This window comes from Mytilus californianus, unplaced genomic scaffold, assembly GCF_021869535.1.
Source record: "Mytilus californianus isolate M0D057914Y unplaced genomic scaffold, xbMytCali1.0.p SCAF_11, whole genome shotgun sequence".
In the NCBI taxonomy this organism is placed as follows: Eukaryota; Metazoa; Mollusca; class Bivalvia; order Mytilida; family Mytilidae; genus Mytilus; species Mytilus californianus.
The window spans coordinates 70229835-70252306 of NW_026262593.1; the positions used below are offsets into that span (position 1 = coordinate 70229835).

The 22472-nt window shown below is 31.9% G+C and overlaps 1 protein-coding gene across 8 annotated transcripts in view; it reads right to left on the reverse strand.

Moving 5' to 3' along the window:
• Positions 1-2777: 2777 nt before the first annotated feature.
• Positions 2778-22472, reverse strand: part of LOC127720612 (tripartite motif-containing protein 2-like) — a 73269-nt gene continuing 53574 nt past the window's right edge. For 7 of the 8 annotated variants that reach the window (XM_052227286.1, XM_052227287.1, XM_052227291.1 and 4 more), the window contains 2 exons: positions 12110-14146; positions 2778-9854 (listed from right to left, as the gene is read on the reverse strand). In XM_052227286.1, coding sequence (XP_052083246.1) covers positions 12111-14144 — 2034 coding nt within the window. In that variant the 5' untranslated portion in view covers positions 14145-14146 and the 3' untranslated portion in view covers positions 2778-9854; position 12110. Of the gene's footprint in view, positions 9855-12109; positions 14147-20602; positions 20643-22472 lie in introns of all 8 variants that reach the window. The other variant, XM_052227288.1, reaches the window with a different exon arrangement.

Here is a 22472-nt window from a genome sequence, read left to right on the forward strand (position 1 = left end):
AGGAATGTGTCAAAGAGACAACTCGACCAAAGAGCAGAAAACAGCTCAAGGCCTCTAATGGGTTTCAAGCACAGTGAGAAAAGCAGATTCTTAGAAAGTAAAAACTTATGGTATCTAAAAAATACAGAGAATAGAAAATTATTCCCATTACTAGCCAACGAAACAAAAAAATCTGCTTCCCATTCAAAGACCAGGCCAACCATGAAAGCTAATTTATTCAAAACCTTGTGATTTCATTGCAAAGTTATTAAAATGTTTGTGCTTCATGATGATCTGTCAGATAAGCCCTCTCCAACTGATTTTTACCGTTTGTTCTTATGTTGTTAAGTTACAACACAGTCCAAGGTTTGGATTGAAAGTTAGGAAGTACGTTTAACCCCACAACCCTGTATGTGCCTGTCTCAAATCAGGAGCCTGTAATTCAATGGTTGTAGTTGGTTGCTGTCCATATTTATTTTTTGTTGTAGAGTCATAAATCAAGCCTACTTTCTCTCAAATGTTTTTACATTTTGTCATGTTGGGTCCTTTTATACCTTACTTACTTTAGTTTTATAGCTGGTGTGACAAATTATAAGCCTGGTATCTTTGATGAGTTTATAACAACTGGATTGGTTTACTTTTATAAAATTTGACTTGGATGGAGAGTTGTCTCATTGGCACTCATACCACATCTTCTTATATCTATGAAGCCATTTGCTGGTGTATATTTCATCCTGAGGCCGGAGGGTATCACCAGCCAAGTGGCCAGCACTTTGTTTTGAAACGAAATATCATTTATATAAACAAAAGGAGATGTGGTATGATTGCCAATGAGAAAATTATCCACCCAAGTTCAAATCAAGTGGATGTAAGCAATTATAGACAACCGTACAGCCTTCAACAATGAGAAAAACCCATACTGTATAGTCAGCTATAAATGGTCATTTTCTGTTACAAAATTTTGAACTTCATTGTATTTGAGCCCATGCATAGATGGTCTTAGCCATACTTAGCACAACTTTTTTTCAGAATTCTGGGTTCGCTATGCTCAACACTATTTGATTTAGCCTTCCAACTTTTTTAATTTGAGTGGCGAACTGAAGAGTCTAATGTAGATGAAATGAGTGTCTGATGTGACATATCTCTGACGAGTTTTACCCTTCCGGAGCACCTGAGATCACCCCATTTTTGGTGGGGTTCCTGTTGCTCAGTTTTTAGTTTTCTATGTTGTGTTTTGTGTACTGTTGTTTATAAAAATAAGAAGATGTGGTATGATTGCCAATGAGACAACTCTCCACAAGAGACCAAATGACACAGAAATTAACAACTAGAGGTCACCGTACAGCCTTCAACAATGAGCAAAGCCCATACCTCATGGTCTGTTGGTCTTTTTCTTTTTAAGCCATGGCATTGTCAGTTTATTTTCGACTTATGAGTTTGAATGTACCTTTGGTATCTTTTGCCGCTCTTTTTTATCTATAGGGCATGGTTTTTGCTCATTGTTGATGGCTGTGCAGTGACCTCCAGCTTACATCTTTAATGGATACTGTTAACTTGGATATTTTCATGATTTTAATACTTGCCCTAGGGTTGAAATTGTACATCGATGACAAATTCCTATACTTAATAATGTTTGCCTTAAAAATTAATTCGCAAAAGGTGTTTCTTGCATTACGAGAATGCCAAAATAATTTCTGTGCAAAAATGTTTCTGGTTTACGGTAGTTGTCTTATTAGCATATAATATATAATCACATACCTGCCAAATGCAACAGGTCTTCTTGTGCTTCAATCCCCAATGGGGATTTTGAAGTTGGCAGGTCTGAGAGAACATGATTTATTAGTTTATTGTAATTGGCTTTGAACTAGCTTTCAGAAGCTGCCAGTACTCTTATATCAGTGCTTTGTGTCTATTGTTTTAAATGTTTGTTGTTTTTGTGCCTTGAACCGATCTTTTGAGTTTAGCCAATTGTAACTGATTTTTACAGTGTATTCTTATGTTCTGCTGTTACACCATTGTCCGAGGTAAGGGGAGGGTTGAGCACTCACAAACATGTTTAAACTTCAACCCCGCCACATTCTTTATGTGCCTGTCCCAAGTCAGGAGCCTGTAGTTCAGTGGTTTTTGTTTTGTTTATTTTTGTTATATTACTTTTTGTAAATTGTTTTGTAATAAATTAGGTCATTAGTTTTAACGTTTGAAAAGTTTCACTCTGGTGGATAGTTGTCTCATTGGCAATCATACCCATTGTGAGAGTGAATGGTCCAGTAGGTGCCATTTCCTTAACTGTTTAGTTTATTTTTGGTAATATCCTTTTGGCGTGGCTCGGCACATTGTGTTGTTGTGCTGTGGTCATTTGTATTCTTGTCTTTCATTTTTGCTTACCTGCTTTGTCTATATGCTATTTTGTTTTTCTTTGTTGACATATTTGTTTGTTTTTATATAATGATTAAGATTATAACACAATGTTGACTGCTGTATCCCTATTTTTGACATTTTTACCTATAATGTCTGTTTGTTTTGTTCACACACTGTTGTCAATATAAGGAATTTTATGCGACTGTCATACAAGTGAGAGTTTTAGCTAGCTATAAAACCAGGTTTAATCCACCGTTTTCTAAATAAGGAAATGCCTGTACCAAGTCAGGATTATGACAGTTGTTATCCATTTGTTTGAGCTATTGATTTTGCTATTTGATAAGGGACTTTCCGTTTTGAATTTTCCTTGGAGTTCGTTATTTTTGTTATTTTACTTTTTTCCAGCAATATGTGATGTATGAGATAGAGAAAACACATGACTTGATTGAATTTTAATGTTGATAATATATCAAAAATTCACAAAACAAAAAATGCTATCTTAGAATGTAAAATCTAGTGTACCAGTGTAGTATTGGAAATATAGACTTTTTTATAAACTGAATCTTTTAATAAGACCACATCAATTTAATTTTTCACTTCTTTGAATTACTATAAAATAGTTTTACAGATGAACACTTGGTAAAGATACTAAGTATATGAAAAAGAGACATTAAGTTTTAAACAAGAAGTGTTTGTACATACAATGCTTTGCTATATATTCCATATAAAACTACCATATTTTTTTCAAAAAAATATTGTGAAGTCATTTTTGGTTGGATTTAGTACCTTAAGAAGCAGGGTTTTCACAGGTTTATTTAGTTATATTTTTGTTGTTGAAAGGTTTTCACTTTCTGATGATATAAACACACGTATTATTTTTTGTTCTTAAATTTGCCCTATATCTTAATGGATTTCAAACAAATTGAATTGTAATTTTTTTTTTTATACATGTTCACATTAGGAAAGAACAAAAAGACTGAAAACAATATAAAGACCAAATTATCAAAATATACAATATAAGAATTAGTCTACATCTTTCAACATATGGTTTGTTAAAATCCAACTATAGATGCCTTCAAAATAATTTATCAAACTCATTTGTTTTTATATGAAATACGATAGAAAATCATTATAGGTTACAAATACTTATTGCATAACACTGTATTTTACAAAAGAAAGATGTATTTTTGATTTTTATATATTTTTTTTTAAATCTTTTTTTATTCTTGTCTCTAAACAAAGAAAAGGGGGCTTTAGAACATTGTTATCAGATTTAAAAAAAAAAAGTAGAATGCAAAAAATTTATGACAAAGGATCACACTTCTCATTTTAACGTTAAATATATTGAGAGCTTCTATATCCCCTCCTAAATTTTAGTTTTCCTATTACTATAATCAATTAAATTGAACTTAACAAGTTAAAAGTCTATTGCTTGAACTCCTCTTTTAAAGACATCATACAAGCTTACAATCAAATTGAAGTAGCCTTAATTAAAGTAAGCATATTTTTTTAAACTCATTTAACAAATGAATTCATATTCATTTAAAACAAGTAAATAAATTAGATTCAGGCAAAACAAGACTTATACTTGATTATCTTCCAACTTTAAAAAAATTTGGGAAATTTTATTTTTTTGTTTTCTTTGTATACAGAACAGAACAATCTCCTGATAAAAATTGAAAATTTTTTCTTTACATGAGATTTGAGATAATTGGGATGAGAAGCGTAGAAACTATAATTGTCTGGCTTTAATTTCTGTAAAATAATACTGTTAATCAAAGAACAATTTAGCATTTACATATTTTCTTGTTTTTAATGGCTCTAAATGCATTTGCATCATTTATCTACTAAGAAATTTTCTTCATAATAATTTCAAGACTTTCCTTTTGGAATTGTGATCCATAAATAGACCTTATCGCTTTTTGGGAATCTGTGACACTGAACTTGAGTATTTGCAACACTTAAAAATATTGACTTCATAAAATGTTCAATTTTCCTTGTGATGTCAACCATAAACATTTTCTATTGTGACTTCAAAATTTTACGGGAACATTTTTGATGTCAAGTAATGGCGGACAAATAGCAATAAGGTGAATCAAGTTTTATATTCACATTTTAAGAATATTGTTAAAATTGAACCATGATTGAGGAATAAGATTTTATCAAAATCGGAAAAAAATATGATTTCCATTAGCTGAAAGGTAAATATCAATTACTAATTCAAAACAAAAGTCAGACATGGAACAAAAAGTCCTCATATTTATAAATAAACAGTCTAAAATAAAGTCCTGATTAACGAAAGGTAACACAACAGTCTAAATTTTGGGTAGTTATATTTATGGTGGTACATAACACTACAGGGAGATAACTCTGTAAAAATCAGCTGAACATTTTAATCACGTTCTATTGTTAAGGAAATATTAAACTTTTCAATGATCAAAATTAGTGTTTGTCAAACTGCTATATATCCAATGAAATTTTTCCGATAAAGTTTGTGGTTTCAAGTCATTTGAAATTTTTATAATTTTGTCAAAGGGTCAAAGTAAATATTTTGTCAAAATTTTATGAAAATTAAACGAGCCAAATTAGTTTTAGTCAAAGTGTTTGGTACCACCTTATATGTATACCTATAACTTTATCATTTTAAAAGATATTAAGACAAATGAAGTACCATATAAAAGGAGAGATAGCCAAGAATTATTTCCTAAAGCGTTGGTATAACCACTATTACTTGCATGCTTATAAATGACCATATTTGGAAGAAAATTGGAAAAAAAATACAGAATTCTTATTCTAATTCACAGCGAAAGAGATACTAAATGTATGCTGTTTTATTATAAAATGCAAAACTAAACCTTGTCTCAGATTTTCAACATAAGGTCCAGTGACTCATTTCACAAAACATCTTACGAGAAAATGTACTTGTTAGGCATTGACATTTCTGTATTATTATCATCATAAGTTTTTCTGTGAAAAGAGTCCATTCTAAAAATAATACACTTTTGCATATTTGTGATTTATAAGTTCTTTCGAACGAAAATAGATCCAGTCACTATATATCCCATAATAGTAAAAATCTGAGACACAGTTCTGGAGTTATGTTTCCTGTGCTTTATTTATGCAAAATAAAACTACTTGGTTGCTACAAAAGTGAAAGTGCTTAATACGAAAATAGGAAGTTACGAAAAATATTCAAATTTTCTCTTTATATGGCATTTGTCTAGTATTTCATTATTGGTTATATAAGTAATAGTGTATTTCAGCAGTAGCTCATCGATCCTACTTTTTTCAGTACCTCATTTGTGAGGGTCTGGATGAGGGGGGTCCTTCAATTCTGTATTCTTTAATTGTTTAGACCTTTTTACTCTATTCTTTAGTTATTTTGTCCATTATTCTCTATTCTTTATATCTAAGCGTCCTTTTTTTCTTTATTATTTATTATTTTGGTCTATTTTTTATTTTTTTGGTCCATTTTCTGTACTCTTGTTCCATTATTCTCTATACTGTAAACCCCATCCAGACCCTCATCTGACTTTTATATCTCAGCAAATGACAAGGATACAGCATTTAAAACATAAACAATTGAATTTTCTAAAAAATAGACTGTTGCACTACATGTACTTTAAAGATCAATATTTTTTGTGAGTAGAAAACTCATCTTTTTGCTAATTAGTAATTCAGTATATCAATAAAGATAACCCATATCATTACAGATGCACATAAATGAAGACTTCAGATAACAATGATTTTTTTTGTGTTCATTTTACCATGGAATCATTATTATTCGAGGGATACCAATTTTTGTGGATTTAGTGAGTTTAGGTGAACCACGAATTTCAATACTCAACGAAGTAGAAATTTTCTATAAGCTTATATGCAGACATTCGCAAAACCACGAAATCAAATATCCATGAAAACACAATTTTTCAACAATCCACGAAAATTGGTACACACGAAAAATAAATGAATCCACAGTATGCAATTTTACTAATCATTTATTTTTAGAGAACTCAAATTAAAACTTTATCCTTCTTGGAAATTAAAAAAAAAGATAATATAAAACTGTCAATTTAACCCTACGTCTGATTTGTTGTGAGATGTTGATTCGGCTACTTAAAAAATAAATAACTACTCACTCATGATATGATGTTAACACCCACTCAGTGCTAGAGTATATATAAAATATACATGAACACAAAAACAATCTGCATAAACTTATAATTCTTTAAGTACATTGCATAAATTTTCTATTGTTAATGAAATATTGCGTCACAAAAAAGTATTGAGCTATCACTCCTATCAAATCCCTTTTTTCCATCAATATAACATATTTGTATGTTTGGAAAAAAAAAAGCCTTTTCATACATTCCAATACAATAGATAAAAAAAAGGTTTGCCTGCTTACAGGCAATTTTGTCATGATGACTATAAATAAAGATAAAAGAACAAAATTTCTTTTCACTAAAATTCATCATATATACAGTTATGCCACAAACTCATGTAGAATGAGATTTCTTCCTTTGAGAATACAAAGACAGAGAAGATTTTTTTAGGCAAAACATTTTCACAGTTAATCTTCCTTTAGCCTCATTCTTGAATCTTGCACAGCTGTTTTCAAATGGTTTTTTAAAAAATATTCAAGCTCAAAATAAAATCAAATTTAGAATTTTATAAAGCTTGTGCAATAAAAACTATTTTCAGTTTTCACCTTTAACAAAAATTGCTATGGTCTAGGCCAGTAAAAATGTAGTTGGGCCAGTAAAATTTTCCTGAAAAGAGGCTTCACAAGCAATATAAATATAAATAAAATATTTGAACAAAATACAGATTTTTTCTGGCTTGTTAGTTTTTCTTGAAGACTACATTTTAACTTACTTTTTTCAATGCCATTACATTAATCATTTGCACAAAAATGAAAAATAAACAACTGCAGAAAATTCATGCTATCAAACACCAGAACTCTATGGAAATCATGTACATGTACAAGGATTTATTTTTTGAAGAAACAAAATGCTTAAAAAAAATACTGAAATTGAATCTTTCATTCTTAACATGCACTTTCATATCCACTCTCTACGAAAAAACACCAGAACAGTGGTTAATACTATCACAATACTGAGAAAAGCACATTTGAAGGAAGAATATATGACAAAATTACCACTGCTGACAAAGTTAGTAATTTCAAATAAGAGTTATCTCTCTTTGTATGTTAAGCCACATGATTTTTAAGATATGATGTTAAATGCTGATTGTCACATGCAAACAGAATTATGCCAATAAGATAAAAAAATGCAATCAATAAAATGTAAGGAAAAGAGAAATTGTAAATAAAAAAAATTCTTTTTAACATAAAAAGTATTTCAATTAGTTACAGATACACTGTACACTGAATACAGGCTATTCCATTAAAATAGATGCAGGCGGGTAGGACTGGCTACCAACAGTCCAAATTATAATGACCTCTTGACAGGCTATCTTTATTTTTTACAGTGATGCCTTCCTGCAACGTAGGAATGAACAACCAACATACAGTACTGTCTTTGAGGTCAGTGGACATACTGCTATAAAGAATAACACCACTAATTCATAGCCCCTTGCTTTCTATGTTAAATTCTGCAACTTCAGGCATTCATAGCTATTTTATATTAAGTTTAAATAAAGTGATAGTCATTTCATGTCAAAACTATACCTTATCCTGACTTATGCTGAAAAAATCAATATACCTTTAATTGCATATATTAGAGTGCATAGGTTCCGGAAAGTTGGGTAGTACAAAAACAGGTACTTCTGATCTGAGCAACAGGGGATTATGCCCTCCTATCTTAATTCCATACATCTTTTGTTATTTAAAAAAAAATTTATAACAAGGATTCTACAGTGATACCAATTCCTTAAGCTTTCATTTGATGCCAAAATTACCTAAATATTTTACTTAATGACAAAGTTACAGCTATGCGTAGGAACTATTTTGTTTAAAATATGTACTACTTTCTTGTATGTTCTTTCTGACTGGGCCTGAATTAGTGGTTCCATACCATAAACCTTTCCTACACTCCCCCATTCATTTAAATGGAATAATCCTTATATTTTGTTTTCTGTTTTATCACATTAATTCCTGATAAAAATATAATCATAATATCCTGATAATGATTTATATAATATAATATTTTCTGTCTCCTTTATCATAAGGAGAAAAAACTTAATTTATCATATATTACAAAACATTTTTTCTATGTACCCTGAAAAATTTTTTAACTATTTTTTTTTCTTCTCTTTTCATGTTTCAATACAAGTCTGTTTTACTTTCCTTGAAAGTTAGGGGTCATCCATAATTGTCAACCATTATCCAAAGTGTACAAAATGTACACTTGGGGGGAGGGGGTTAAAAAATCAACATTTTTACGGTACGCTTTTTTTTTTTATTTCCGGAATTTTTTCCCATTCATTAAAACAAACAAAAACAAACAAAACGGTATCTTTATACTATTTATTCTGACAAAACACAAGCATCACAGATAGATGTCATCAAATAAAACAGTCAGATGTGTTTCAGTTTATTTTCATTGCAAATTTCTATCTTAAACTAAATTGTAATAGATCTTCTTTTTATTAAGAATGATTGATTCTTGTCTTGAAATCTGAAAATGGTCAATGTACACTTTTTGAGGGAGGGTGGGGGGTCTGAGAAAGTGTATGTTTTGTACACTTTGGAAAATGGTTGACAATTATGGATGACCCCTTTAAGTAACATGTAACTCAAAACTCTTCTTTATGGATATTTCCTCTAAATGTCTTTTTCATTAAAAACTGTCCAAACCTTATTCCTAATCTTTTTGAAAATACTTTTAAATTTAAAAAAAAAATTGAATATGAGCACAACAGAGTGTTTCTAAACTATTTTCAAACTGTAAAAGGAGAAATTCTTTAAAGGTCTGCACCATTTTAAATCATTAACAATACAGAAAAGAAAATTATTCATTTACAGCAAATATACTTTGAGTGTGTACAAGGACAAAAATGTGAAGTCTTCATGTCTGCTAGGTAAACCCTAAAATTCATATTACCCATAGTTCCCTCTTGAAAGGATTACATAAGTTATTTCTAGTCATGGGACTGAAAACAAAAGAATGACTGAGAAATCTATTTTTATCTATTTTTACAATTTCAAGGTTAACCTAACACACCAGAAAACTTAACTTTTATACACAAAGCACACACTCAAGTGGTTCAGCTGTAAAAATATTTCAAAGAACAATAAATAAATGGCTAAATCAAATATAATAAAAATTTTAACAAAACTAGGTGAAACTAATCATTTATGGTCTCAAATGGCTTACAACTGGCCAAAGAAGGTGAAAAAAATGCATGGCTTTACAATGAAAAATGGACATTGCACATTGGTCATCAGCGTACTGTTGTCATTTTGATTTTAATTGGTTCTGTTTGGCCACTGTCATTCTGTCTGTCATGTCTTTTACTCTTCTCTTTGTGTCCTGTGTCTATTAAATTGTAGAATTCTGAAAATACAATAATATACAAATAAGCCTGGAAGAGTTATAGAAATGGACAAGAGTTATCTCTCTTTACACATTACTTGACACTCATTTGTTTTACTATCCATAAGTTACTTATTAACTATTATTAATCTATATGTAAGTGGTAGGCAGAGACGAATCCAGGGACGATTAATAGAGGGTGTACATCCCCCTTTTGATTGCCAAATAACCCTTGTTTCATTGCAACTTTTGTGTATTTATATTATTTTTAGTAAACATTCTATGTAAAATCATTCAAAATTTTTGACTGGTATGGATGGTGGAATGGATGTGTCTATAGTTTTATAATATGTAAAAAGGATAACAGAAATTACCAAAAATATTGGACAGCACAAGATACCATCCACCAATACCTCTGAAAAATAGACAAGTACAAACAACACATGACAGTAAAGGTAGCCTGACATGGTACAGGTACAAAATGTAGCAGGGTTAGACAAGTCTTACTTGTCCAAAAACATTATCTCAATCAAAGACAAAAAAATCCTGATTACTAAAAAGTGAAAATCATCTATATATCTAACTAGACCTCCATTTTGTTATCAGTATGACTGTAACAATACATTAAAATTTGTAAATTAGTTGAACTGAAAAGTTCATAAACATTTGCACATAAACAGTTGGAGCTGCTGTCCACATTGCCACCTGCCTGTCTACATACCCACCCCTACCCCAAATCAATAACCAGATTTGTGTCAGAAAGCACAAGGTGACAAGCATATCTGTGAAATTTATATACCAAGAAAATCAATACATTTTATTCATATCATCCTTTATAGTTGGTATCAATTAATTTTCATAGTTAGAGAAAGAAGAATTGCTGTTTAAAGGAAACTTTGATTCAGAATAGCAGTGCTATTGTTATTCATGTACCTAGTGGTGGAATCAGGAGGGGGCAGCCTAGAGGACGTTTGCGCCCCTCTAATGAGAAAGTTTATCTTTTTTTGGCAAATAATAGTCCTTTGTTCTGCTTGGTGGAATATATTCCATTTTCTGTATCTACACCCCCTTTCAAAATTCATGAATCCGCCCCTGGTACCCAAAACTTTGAGGGAAGTTGATACCTAATGGCTTACTATGTTCCACAATCATGACAATACTATGTATAAGCAAAATGTGTAGTGTTCAAATTCTTTTTATTGTTGCTATAAGGGAGCTACCCTTTTATTTTTATGGGGGGGGGGGGGGGGGGGGGGGGGGGGGATTGCTAGGATGAAATTTGAAAAAAAAAGGCAGGACAGGAGTTTTGAGTAAAAAAAAGGCAGGATGATCAATTTGGCAAAAAAAAAAAAAAAAAGGCAGGATAACAATTTATGTAAAAAAAGTAAGGATAAACTAACAAAAAAAAAAGCAGGACCAAATAGAGTGAAAAATAAAAAGGCAGGACAGAGATTACAACTAATAAAAATTTTCATCCTAGCCCCATAAAAATCAAATGGTAGCTCCGTAATATCATGTATGTCCTTTAAATGCAAGGAACAAGGATGTCATGTCAATTTGCATTCAATTCATTTAATTTTTGACTGTATACGAAGTATTCAACAATGTATATAAGGAAGCAGATGAAATAAAGATAATCCTTTTATTAAACATGGTGCATAGTTTAAAAAAAAAAATTCCTTGCACATGACTCAATGTGACTCAAAACCAACTAATGTATGAATAGGCTACCAATACATTTTTTTTTGTATTCACAAAAATATTAAGATGCAAAGAAATTTTCTTCTAGCAGTTCATTTACAAAAGCTGGCAAATAATTACAGGATAAAATTAAAAAAAAAAAAATTGTGAAAGGATTTTAAATGACTTTGATCCTAAGACATGTAAGAACTCACATTTTATAATTTCCCCTGCAGGGACATGAAAAAGTAGGATTACAAATTTAAGTGCACCAATTTGCATTGGAGTAACTCACATGACTTTCATTTTTTTTTTCCCACCAAAAATTAAGTTTACATCACTTTCACTGAGCATGCATGGTATGTGTCTTTCCATGCTTGTGTAGGCATTTAAACAGAGTATGCCCAATGCCACGATTCTTTTGATTTTTCTTGTTTATGTATATTATCTTTTGACTGCCATTTTTATATTGTTTATTCTGCACCTTTTTCCTATCTTTTAGAAATTAAACTAAATTACTTAATTATCTGTAAAACCACAAAAATAGTTTGATTGTATATTCGTCATTTTTACATATGTATCAGAAATGTATATACCTTATTTGTAACGATACTTTTTGATACAGTGGTTGCCAAGGTCAGCCACATAAACATGGTGGTCGGTTGTGGTTGCCAGCCCACTTGGTCGCTTCAGTTTGTCATGGTGGCTATCAATATTAAACATAAGTCGACCACTGGAATTCAAAACTTGAACATAGCTCTGGGTTTTCTCTGTTTTGGTGGCAAGAATCAAACCACCAGAATCCACATTCAATCCACAAAACTGACCTCTTCCTTGGTCAGGTATCACACGGGAAAATTTCCCATCACGGCTAAAAATTTGAACTCGGTGATCAGCAACAAGGATTTCATCACATTTTCCTATGACTATGGCACAAATAAGTTTAAACTGTCCTTCTTTACTTCCTTTCCCGCCAAATGTTGTCAAAAGTTTGCCATTGGGATCAAACATGAATACACGGTTTGCTCCATTGTCCGCCACGATTATCTCCCCTCGACTATTAACGGCTATATCTATTGGTTCCATAAAGTCCTGATGTGTAAATTTGGAGAGAGGATCTCCATCAGGCGTCATCACAGTTACTAATTTAGTTCTCCAATTTATTACAGCCAAGTTTTTCTCTGGCGTCAGAGCGAGACCCGTACCTCCAGAACTTTCTAATCCTAACGGTCCTATATGGCTTTTAAATTGCCCAGTATTGTCAAGACATTTGATCCTACAATTGCCAGTATCTAAAGCATACACAGTGTTATTATCATTATTTGTAACCACCCTAACTGGCTGTCGTAAATGCTCCTCTCCCTTCCCCAAAGAGCCGAATTTCATTACTGGATTATTGTGTTCAGAGACATCAATCACAAAAGGACTTCCCTTGACAGGGCGATTAAAAATACTGATGAACATTTTCACTTTACCCGGCTTTGTGGGTACATATTGTATTTCGTATGTTCCATTTTCTTTGTCCCGAATTTTTGATTCAATGATTTCTCCCTTGTCTGTCCTGACCTCTGCACCAACTGGATCTGCCCCACTTGTACGAGGATTTCCATGGTAATCAACTGTCAATAGAGTAACAGTTGATTTTAAATGTGTAACAGCCTCTCCAATTTTCCCTGAGCAGAGAGCGGGGAATGTTGTACTGGTTTTGATCCTCCCAAAATCATTCAATAACCTTGTTATATCTTTTAGTGCCGAGTTATGTCTATACTCATATTTCAAGAATGAGTTTTCCCGTGGTTCTGAAAGATTCGAAGTTGCATCTAGCTTCTCATTCAAATCACCTATTTTTTTGGTTATGTTTCTAACTTCTACTTGATATTGCAGCCCGTCACATTCAGACTGAACTTTTTCTTTCTCTGCCTGAATAATCTCTAATTGTTCTCGTAAGTTCTTGCGTTTCTCTTCCCGTATTTTTCTCACCCACTGTAAGCATTCGTGTCTCCTTTTATCAACCAATGCGATGAGATCTTGGAATGATCTATTTATACCTTCGATAGTCTTCTCTACTGATGATTCTAAATTCTGCATTTCACTAGAAACAGTGTCGTAAGCATGATTCAGATTTTTTATGCACAAATGTGCTTTGTATAGTAAAATTTCCGACATTCTTTTAATGGCAATAGAAAAGGGAATTACCGTATGTTCACTTGCCCCACGGCCATTATGCTCCCCACCTGCACAAAGAGTACAAAATACGGAATCACAAGTCTCACAAAAGAGAAGTTCTTGGTTGTTATGAGTTGAACACTTTGGTATAACATCTCGTCTTTGTCTCGACATGAGATCCAATAACTGATTGACCAGAAAGCTTGGAGGAAATGTCGCTACTCCAGATCGTGGAATTCCTATGTGTTCTCGGCAGATTGGACAACGAAAGTACCCTGTGTCATGTATTTGAGATTCAACAATTCTGTCAAGACAACTGCGACAGACTGTATGAGAGCATGGTAGTAGTTTTGGAGAGTGTTCAATGTTATCGTATACACACAAACAGGTCCCACATGTCAGGAAACTATCATTAAAATCTTCATAGTTAATAGATACAGTCTCGACAAGGGTTGATGACATCATAGCTAAAAATAGAAAATAAAATAGTTTAAAATCGTGAAAATAAACTCAACAATATCTGATATGATTCTTATTATTTATATTCTGTGGATTCTTTAATTTTCGTGGATTCCAATTTTTGGTGGATTGTGAAAAATTGCATTTTCGTGGATATTCAATTGCGTTGTTTTGCCAAAGTCTGCATACAATATAAAAAAGAAGATGTGGTATGATTGCCAATGAGACAACTCTTCACAAGAGACCAAATGCCACAGAAATTAACAACTATAAGTCACCGTACGGCCTTCAACAATAAGCAAAGCATAGAGAAAATGTTTACTTCATTGAACATTAAAATTCTTTACTTGGTTTACCTTTACCCACGAAAATTAGTTTCCCACAAATAATAATGAATCCACAGTACAATTGTTATTATGTACATCATTGAGAATGAAGGAACATGGTGTTTTAAAAAAGATTTTTCTTTCACTCTCTAAACAAAACCCAAAGCAGATTTGGGTAAGGTGTTTTGCTTTTCAACATATCGATTCACAGTAAGTCCTGAAGTTAAGCAAAGAGAAAACTCACACCTCTCTCTCTGTAAGTTCTATGTAACCCTTCCACAATTCTTCATCTTCACTTGAAGTCGATAAAGCTACTACTGTGAATCAGAGAATGATATCAACAAATTACAGATAATAAAGGGCAGGAAAAACATACTCAGTCAACTAAAAAATGTATTCAATGTTTCCGTCCTGTTTCTCAATTGTTTAGTCTCAAGAACATTATGAGAAAATTGAAATTCTTCCCTTTCTTTGTCCAATGAATAAAGTTCAAACCACTAAGAGACAAATGTGCTATAATTATCTGAATCATGTTTAACCTGAAATACTTACATGTATATCCTTAGAGGCCAGATCATATCAATATGCTGTTTTTTTTCTTTAATTTTACAAATACTAACTTAGTAGGCTAAAATATGCTGAGGTATTATAGTTGTAACACTCAATATCATATTTCATATTTCAAAATTCTGTTTATGACCATTTTTAAAAGGTATTAAGGGATTATCTGAATTTGAAAATTAAAAATTATAAAAAGGAGGCAATGAATTTGAATACAAATTGAATTTTTTAAGATTTTTTTTTACAAAAAATAACATAATAATTTGGTCTGGCCTTAACGTTTTCAAATAACTGAATATTTCCCTGTTCCTTTAAATGTTTTTTTTTTTTTTGTGAAATACTTTTTTAATAACTTCTTGCTTGTCAGCAGTTTGGTAAATTCATGGCATTCTAGATCTATGACCCAAACAAATCAGACATTATATTCTGCTGATCTCTGGCAAGTGAGAGAGTCAACCACATGGAGTGGGTAATATAGGCAATCTAGACTGTCTAAGTTAGGCGAACCAATTTTCGCTACAGATTATTCCATTTAAAGATAATTGACACCAATTTTTTTCCAAACAACCAAAAGCTACCATAGGCAAAATGATACTGTCATCATAGTTACAACTTTTTATCAGATTACTTTTGTGAACTTTGTCTGAAATTATGAATCATGAATTACTATTTTTTACTTTTATTTGACAGAACAGAGAGATAAGGATGATTTGAAATATATCAGGACTTAATTTCACAAAATAATATTATAATAGGCTAACACCCCCACAAATGTACTTTTAATCACGGTACATTAGGTACTGTAATTAATCAAACTTTACCGAAAAACATAAAAGCGCTGGGAGCACCTCACTTAAAAGTCAGAGATTTTAGTGTTCAATCATCACAATTTCCAATTAAAATTCAAAAAAAATTTCCAAACATCATGATCCTTGAATATTTATGTACATGCCATTAATCAGCGGTTTTCAATAAAACATAATCAATTATTCATATGATCATCAATTCGAACAGATTTGAAGATCAGTTTGTATCAGATTTATCCAACCAACCTTTCCATTAGAGTACAGTCATGACAGTGTTTTAAGTTGAATGGTTTTATGTGACAATTCAGTTTAAAATCGATCTATTTATTATACATCCACTGTCAAATTGATCTGACTATTTCACAAGAAATCTGGTACCATAACTTAAGAGCACCACACATCGAAACAATTCCTTAAAATCTGAACTGAGGTGGTTGGGGACATCTTAGGTGTAATCATTGGGGACATCTTAGGTGTAATCATTGGCTCAGAGTTTTAAAGGTTAGATGCTTTGAGATGAAGAACAGCAAAAATTTGAAAAAAGCTCTGTTCCTAATCGCTTTGAAATTTCAATGTGCATAGGGTAATTGTGGACTGAATTAATATACATTTAGTATATCCCTTATATCTGTTACAAAATACAGGCAAACCTATCCTATGCACGGAGGAGACTGCAAGTGGCTTGTTGCAAAACAAAATCTTCCACCCCATCAAAAATATCCCCTTTTCCAGTGACAGTCTGAAATCTCCCATCCCTTCATCCTTGTTGCTCAACTTTACAGAATAATATTAAAATAAGAAGATGTGATATGATTGCCAATGAGACAACTCTCCATAAGAGAACAAATGAACAACTATAGGTCACTCTATGGCCTTCAACAATGGGTAAAACCTAATCTATTAATTAGGATTCATTGTCAATTTTTTCTAATCCTGAATATCAAATGTTTGACAAAAGATGATAACCAAAGGACAATCAATAAATCAATCAATCAACTAACATATGATAGATGGTAGTGAGTCATGCTGCCATAGTGCTTAAAATAAAATTCTAAAATTCATTATCTGAAATTTTTGTTAAATGTTGCATTCTTTGTTTCACAGTAAAATATTTAATTTTCTGGTTAATGAGAATTCATTATCATTTGCTGGATACCAATTCTCGTGGATTTAGTGGGTATAGGTGAACGATGATTTTAAATGTTCAACAAAGTACAAATTTTCTCTAGGCTTCTCATTGTTGAAGGCTGTATGGTTGCCTATAATTGCTTACATCCACTTCATTTGAGCTGTGGTGGATAGTTGTCTCATTGGCAATCATACCTCATCTCCTTATTTTGATATTGTATGCAGACTTTGGCTATAGATATAAGCATGAAATCAAATATCTACCAAATTACGACTTTTCCTCAATCCATGAATATTGGTACCCACGAAAAATAAATGAATCCACAACACTGTGGATTCATTTTTATTCGTTGGATACCAATTTTCGTGGGTACAGGTAGGTGAACCATGAATTCAAATGTACAACGAATTACAAATTTTCTATAGGCTATGTATGCCAAGTATGGCAAAACCACGAAATCAAATATCCACGAAAATGCAAGTTTCCTCAATCCATGAACATTGGTACCCACGAAAATAAACGAATCCACAGTAGTCGAAAAATTTGCAAATTTTTATAATTTGTAAATACAGTAAAATATTTAAATTTTCTAAAATTTTCTGTTAAATTTAGACTAAGAACTTACCCATTGTAGAACAGTAAATTAACTGCAACCTCGTAAAAACTTACACTTTCTTATTTTAACAAACATGTTATATACATCCTGTTATAAGTGCAGCTTCCTGATTTGAAGGAAACTTTATCAAGACACATCTACTAGTTTGTTTCCCTTTTTATAAACTTGTTTCCTTTGCTTTTAATGAATAATCATCATTATCCAAGTCAAAAAGCAACAATCAAACAAAAAAAGAGAGAAAGTTAAAGAAATTGTGACTATTTTTACATATCTATAAATAGTTGACTAATCTTTTGACTCAGATGTCGGTTAATCCAATGAAACAGCAAATCAACAACACAGGTTCACAAAAAATGAAAATCTAGAGATGACCTTATTTGTTTTTCATTTATTGTATTGTTATAAATTAGGCCATTAGTTTTCATGTTTGAATTCTTTCACATTTTTCATGTAGGGGCCTTTTATAGTTAACTATATGGTAGGATTTTCTCATTGTTGAAGGCGGTACAGTGACCTATAATTGATAATTTCTTCTTCATTTGAACTCTAGTGGATTGTTGTTTCATTGGCATTCAGTGGTATTTACATTGTTGGATCATTGCTCACCAAATCAAGGTACAGGGCCCAATGACAAAGGTGACCAAAACACCATTAGATCCGCAGGTGAAAAGTGGGTGTAGATTTCACTCTCTACAGATATGGCAAACCTGCATGATGCTGGGGAGGCAGAACACTAAGCTGTGGTGACAAGGTGGTATGGCAAACACTAAGCTGTGGTGACAAGGTGATATGGCAAACACTAAGCTGTGGTGACAAGGCGGTATGGCAAACACTAAGCTGTGGTGAAAAGGCGGTAGGGCAAACACTAAGCTGTGGTGACAAGGTGGTATGGCAAACACTAAGCTGTGGTGACAAGGTGGTATGGCAAATACTAAGCTGTGGTGACAAGGCAGTATGGCAAACACTAAGCTGTGGTGACAAGGTGGTATGGCAAACACTAAGCTGTGGTGACAAGGTGGTATGGCAAACCTGCATGATGATGGGGAGGCAGAACACTAAGCTGTGGTGACAAGGCGGTATGGCAAACACTAAGCTGTGGTGACAAGGTGGTATGGCAAACACTTAGCTGTGGTGACAAGGCGGTATGGCAAATGCTAAGCTGTGGTGACAAGGCGGTATGGCAAACACCTAACTATCCAGTTCATATAAACAAAATAAACTAATGGTAACAATTTTAGTGTGTATGACACAAATTTCTACAATATACCTCATCAGGGCCACTCAAAGTTCAAAGCCGAATACGATATAACATTTGCATCAAACTGTGTTTGAATTCAATTGAGAGAATCAAAGATCCAGCATCAATGCCAAGTTCTAGTAATTAAGCTACCGGTAGATGGACTTAAGAAAACCACTAATTGCATATCAAAGATCAAAGAGAACTACCATCAGAAATATGGAAACATGACTACTTCTTCTACTACAGGGCTTTTTAAAGACCTTGACTACCCATGAGGGTCTCGAATGATTGGTAAAAAAACCCAAAAAAACATGACTAGAAAATATGTTAGTGCTGAAACGTCAAAAGATGATAAAATTATGATTCTATTTTTTCCCTAAGTTTGAAATATCTGTTACCCATTGATGTTAGAGTTGTCCTTGTCTGATAATTTTGTTCATCCAATAAGTTTATTCATTTCTATAACATAACATTAAATGAACAGATTTACCGGACAAACTAAATTAAAATTGGGTCAGCATCAAACATTTACTAAAAATAAATCATGTACCAGTATCTTTAAAGCCTTTTTTATTATTTCATAAAAATGACTATTTTATAAAACGGCTAGAAGATTTTCAGATTTAAAAAAAAAATTTCAATCAGGGATGGAGCAAAAAACATGATGATGAAAGTACAAGTCATGTAAAGTTACTGGATCCCTGTTCTCATTTTCATCAACAGTAACTTCCCATTAAATGATTTTAACATAAGTTGTCTTCCCTTAGAGCAGTGTGACCAAGTAACATTAATCTTTGTCAACACAGCCCCTAATTTGAAATCATATGTATATGTATCTATTGTAATATTAAGGATTTTAACACTTAAATTAATTCAAAAGTTGCAAATTTCATTTACAAACTTTTTTTTAAAGGGAGATAACTCTAGGGAAAAAATGAAATTGAAAACTCTTTAATTAAGCTAATTTATATAGCCTTCCTTTATAATTAATAAATCATTTTAAATATCATCAAGTTTCCCAGCAACAAACAAGATAATAGTACTCCTACATATATGGAAATTTTATTGGGAAAAAAACCTAAGCAATATGAAACATTTGATAGGCTTCCCTAATAAATAAATCAGAACATAATTGTAGCTGAGAAAGCAAAACAAATACTCCACTCTAACCAATCAATGGTTGTCATAACATTACATTCCTAGAATTAAACTTGATATTGGGATGTAGAATTATTTGTGTACATTTTTAATTACTTTATTAAACCATAAAAATAAATTTTGGACAAAAAATGTGTATCCTTCATGACCCCTACAGGGGGTTAGTTAGTTCATACTGAAATATCAGTGAAGTAACAGGAACCTTAGCCATGAGCATCATCATCATCAGGCTAACTGTATTAAGTTGCGTCAGTTTTTATCATACATTTCTGATCAATTTTCCAGAATTCAAAGTCATTCCAGATTCAAATAATTCCTTTTTTTAAGTATATTTTGGTAGAAAGTCAATATATATGCTATTTACTGTCATATTTTTAAATAACGTTCAGCATTTTTAATATTCTCTGCAATACACAACAATTTATACCAATTTGAAAAATAATACAGTGCTCATTACCAATAAAGAAAACTATTGTTAGCTCAATGTTTCACTGAAATAAGTTAGTGGTGCTTTTCAATCATGCAGAACTGTTAATTGTTACAGCAAGTGAGAAGAATGGAGAGTTCCAAATGTGAAAACTACCAAAGTCCAAAAAAACAATGTCAACTCTATATGATCAGTACTTACATTTTACACTTGAGCAATTTCACTTTAACTCCTCAAGATCCTGTTAAAAAGAAGTCTGATCATGTAAAACAAAACTGGACAAGTCAATTTTAACTGGAGGGTAATAAAACTATGGTCAATAATCTCTAAACCAGCTGTTGTGATAGCCAAAGGGGGATAATCCTTCATTAAAAATGACAGCTGGTACTATTTGGTAGGTGAATGAACAGTTAGAAAATAAATGATGCATGAACACATGTCCTGTCTATGTGATATTCTATCAGTAATGTGCACCAAATGCATATATATATATTGACTCATTTTAAATAAAACATGCAATAACCTTGACTTTTTTTTCTTAGAAACTGATAAAATGTAACTTCTTCCTCTTTTCTGAAAAAAGGAATCAATATGCACTATTAGAACTTAAATAATAGGAAATCTTTTTTCTCCCCACAGATAATGATGAGAAATCAAATCTGTGTTTAGAGATTAAATTTTCATCAACCTTTTTGCAGAGAACACTCCTTTTAACATATTACTGTAAATTCAGAAATTATTGCGAGGTTTTTAATAATGCCAATGATGGGACTGAGTGAGTATCGCAATAATTATAACTCCATTCAGATATCTGATACATATATCTGTATGCAGATTTCCCTAAAATCGCAATAACTATTCTCGCATTTTTGTCCATTCTTCAAAAATAGCAATAATATCTGAATTTACAGTACCTACTTTTGACTCTAAGAAAGAGTATATACTTTTTGGACAGGTTACCTATTCTGTGGTAGGACATTCTGGTACTTGGTCAAGTAAGAGCTACTAAAAGAAGTAAAATCGAGCTTACAATTAGGGCAATTTGGGGGGAAAACTGTTTCCGATGATTTTATCTTGTAAAGAAAACTTAAGCTTGATTTTACTTCTATTAGTTGTTCATATTTGACTGAGTACCAGACTGAGTACCAGTATGTCATACCACTGAGTAGGTAACCTGTAGAAAAATTAGATACTCCGCAGTCAAAATTCAGCAATATGAAAATAGTCTATTACATAAATAACTAGCCTTAAATGGACCCCTCTGATTTTTTACAACTCTTTCAGAGACTTGGATGAGGAGTCTATTACAAAAAATGAAATACTGTGGATTCATTTTAATTTGTGGTATACCAATTTTCGTGGGTTTCGTGGGTCACAGCGAACCACGAATTTAAGAATTCAACGAAGAATAGTCCAGAGAAACGTTTATGGAGTCGGATGTTTATTTCCGGTTATGTTATGCAGTTCTAGTATAGTGTTGACTAGAGATAAACATTGTAACATAACACATGTTTTTAATGAAAGAAGATACATGTACAAGTATTTTGATTAAATCAATAATAAATATATCGAATATCAGTGATAATTTACTTTTTAAAATTGATTAAAACTGTTCATGGAAAATAACTGCAAGTTGTTAATTACCTTGTCATAGTTTGGTTTACTATTGATTAAAAATCAATAGGATTAAGTACGGGATATTGCCCATAGGTAATATTGTTTATGACAGGAACATTTATTTTCACACCTTTTACTTATATGTTTATCATATAAAATATTGTGATTAGGGAATGAGCTTTCAATCATAGAGTTTTGAATGCCTTATAAAATTCCGCCAGAATTTATTAATTGTAAAACAAACAAATAATTAGTTGTCTCTGTCCATTATTGTAATAGAAGTTTTCAATGAACACTTTAACCTAGAATGACCAAGCGAGGATTTTGACAATTCAAAACTTTTTCAATGAATTCCTTCTTTTTTGTTTGTTTTATTATTGATCAAACTAAGGAGGTTATATGATCTCCTAAATCAAAAAGAAATCCACGACTTATGTATGAGATTATTTTTTTT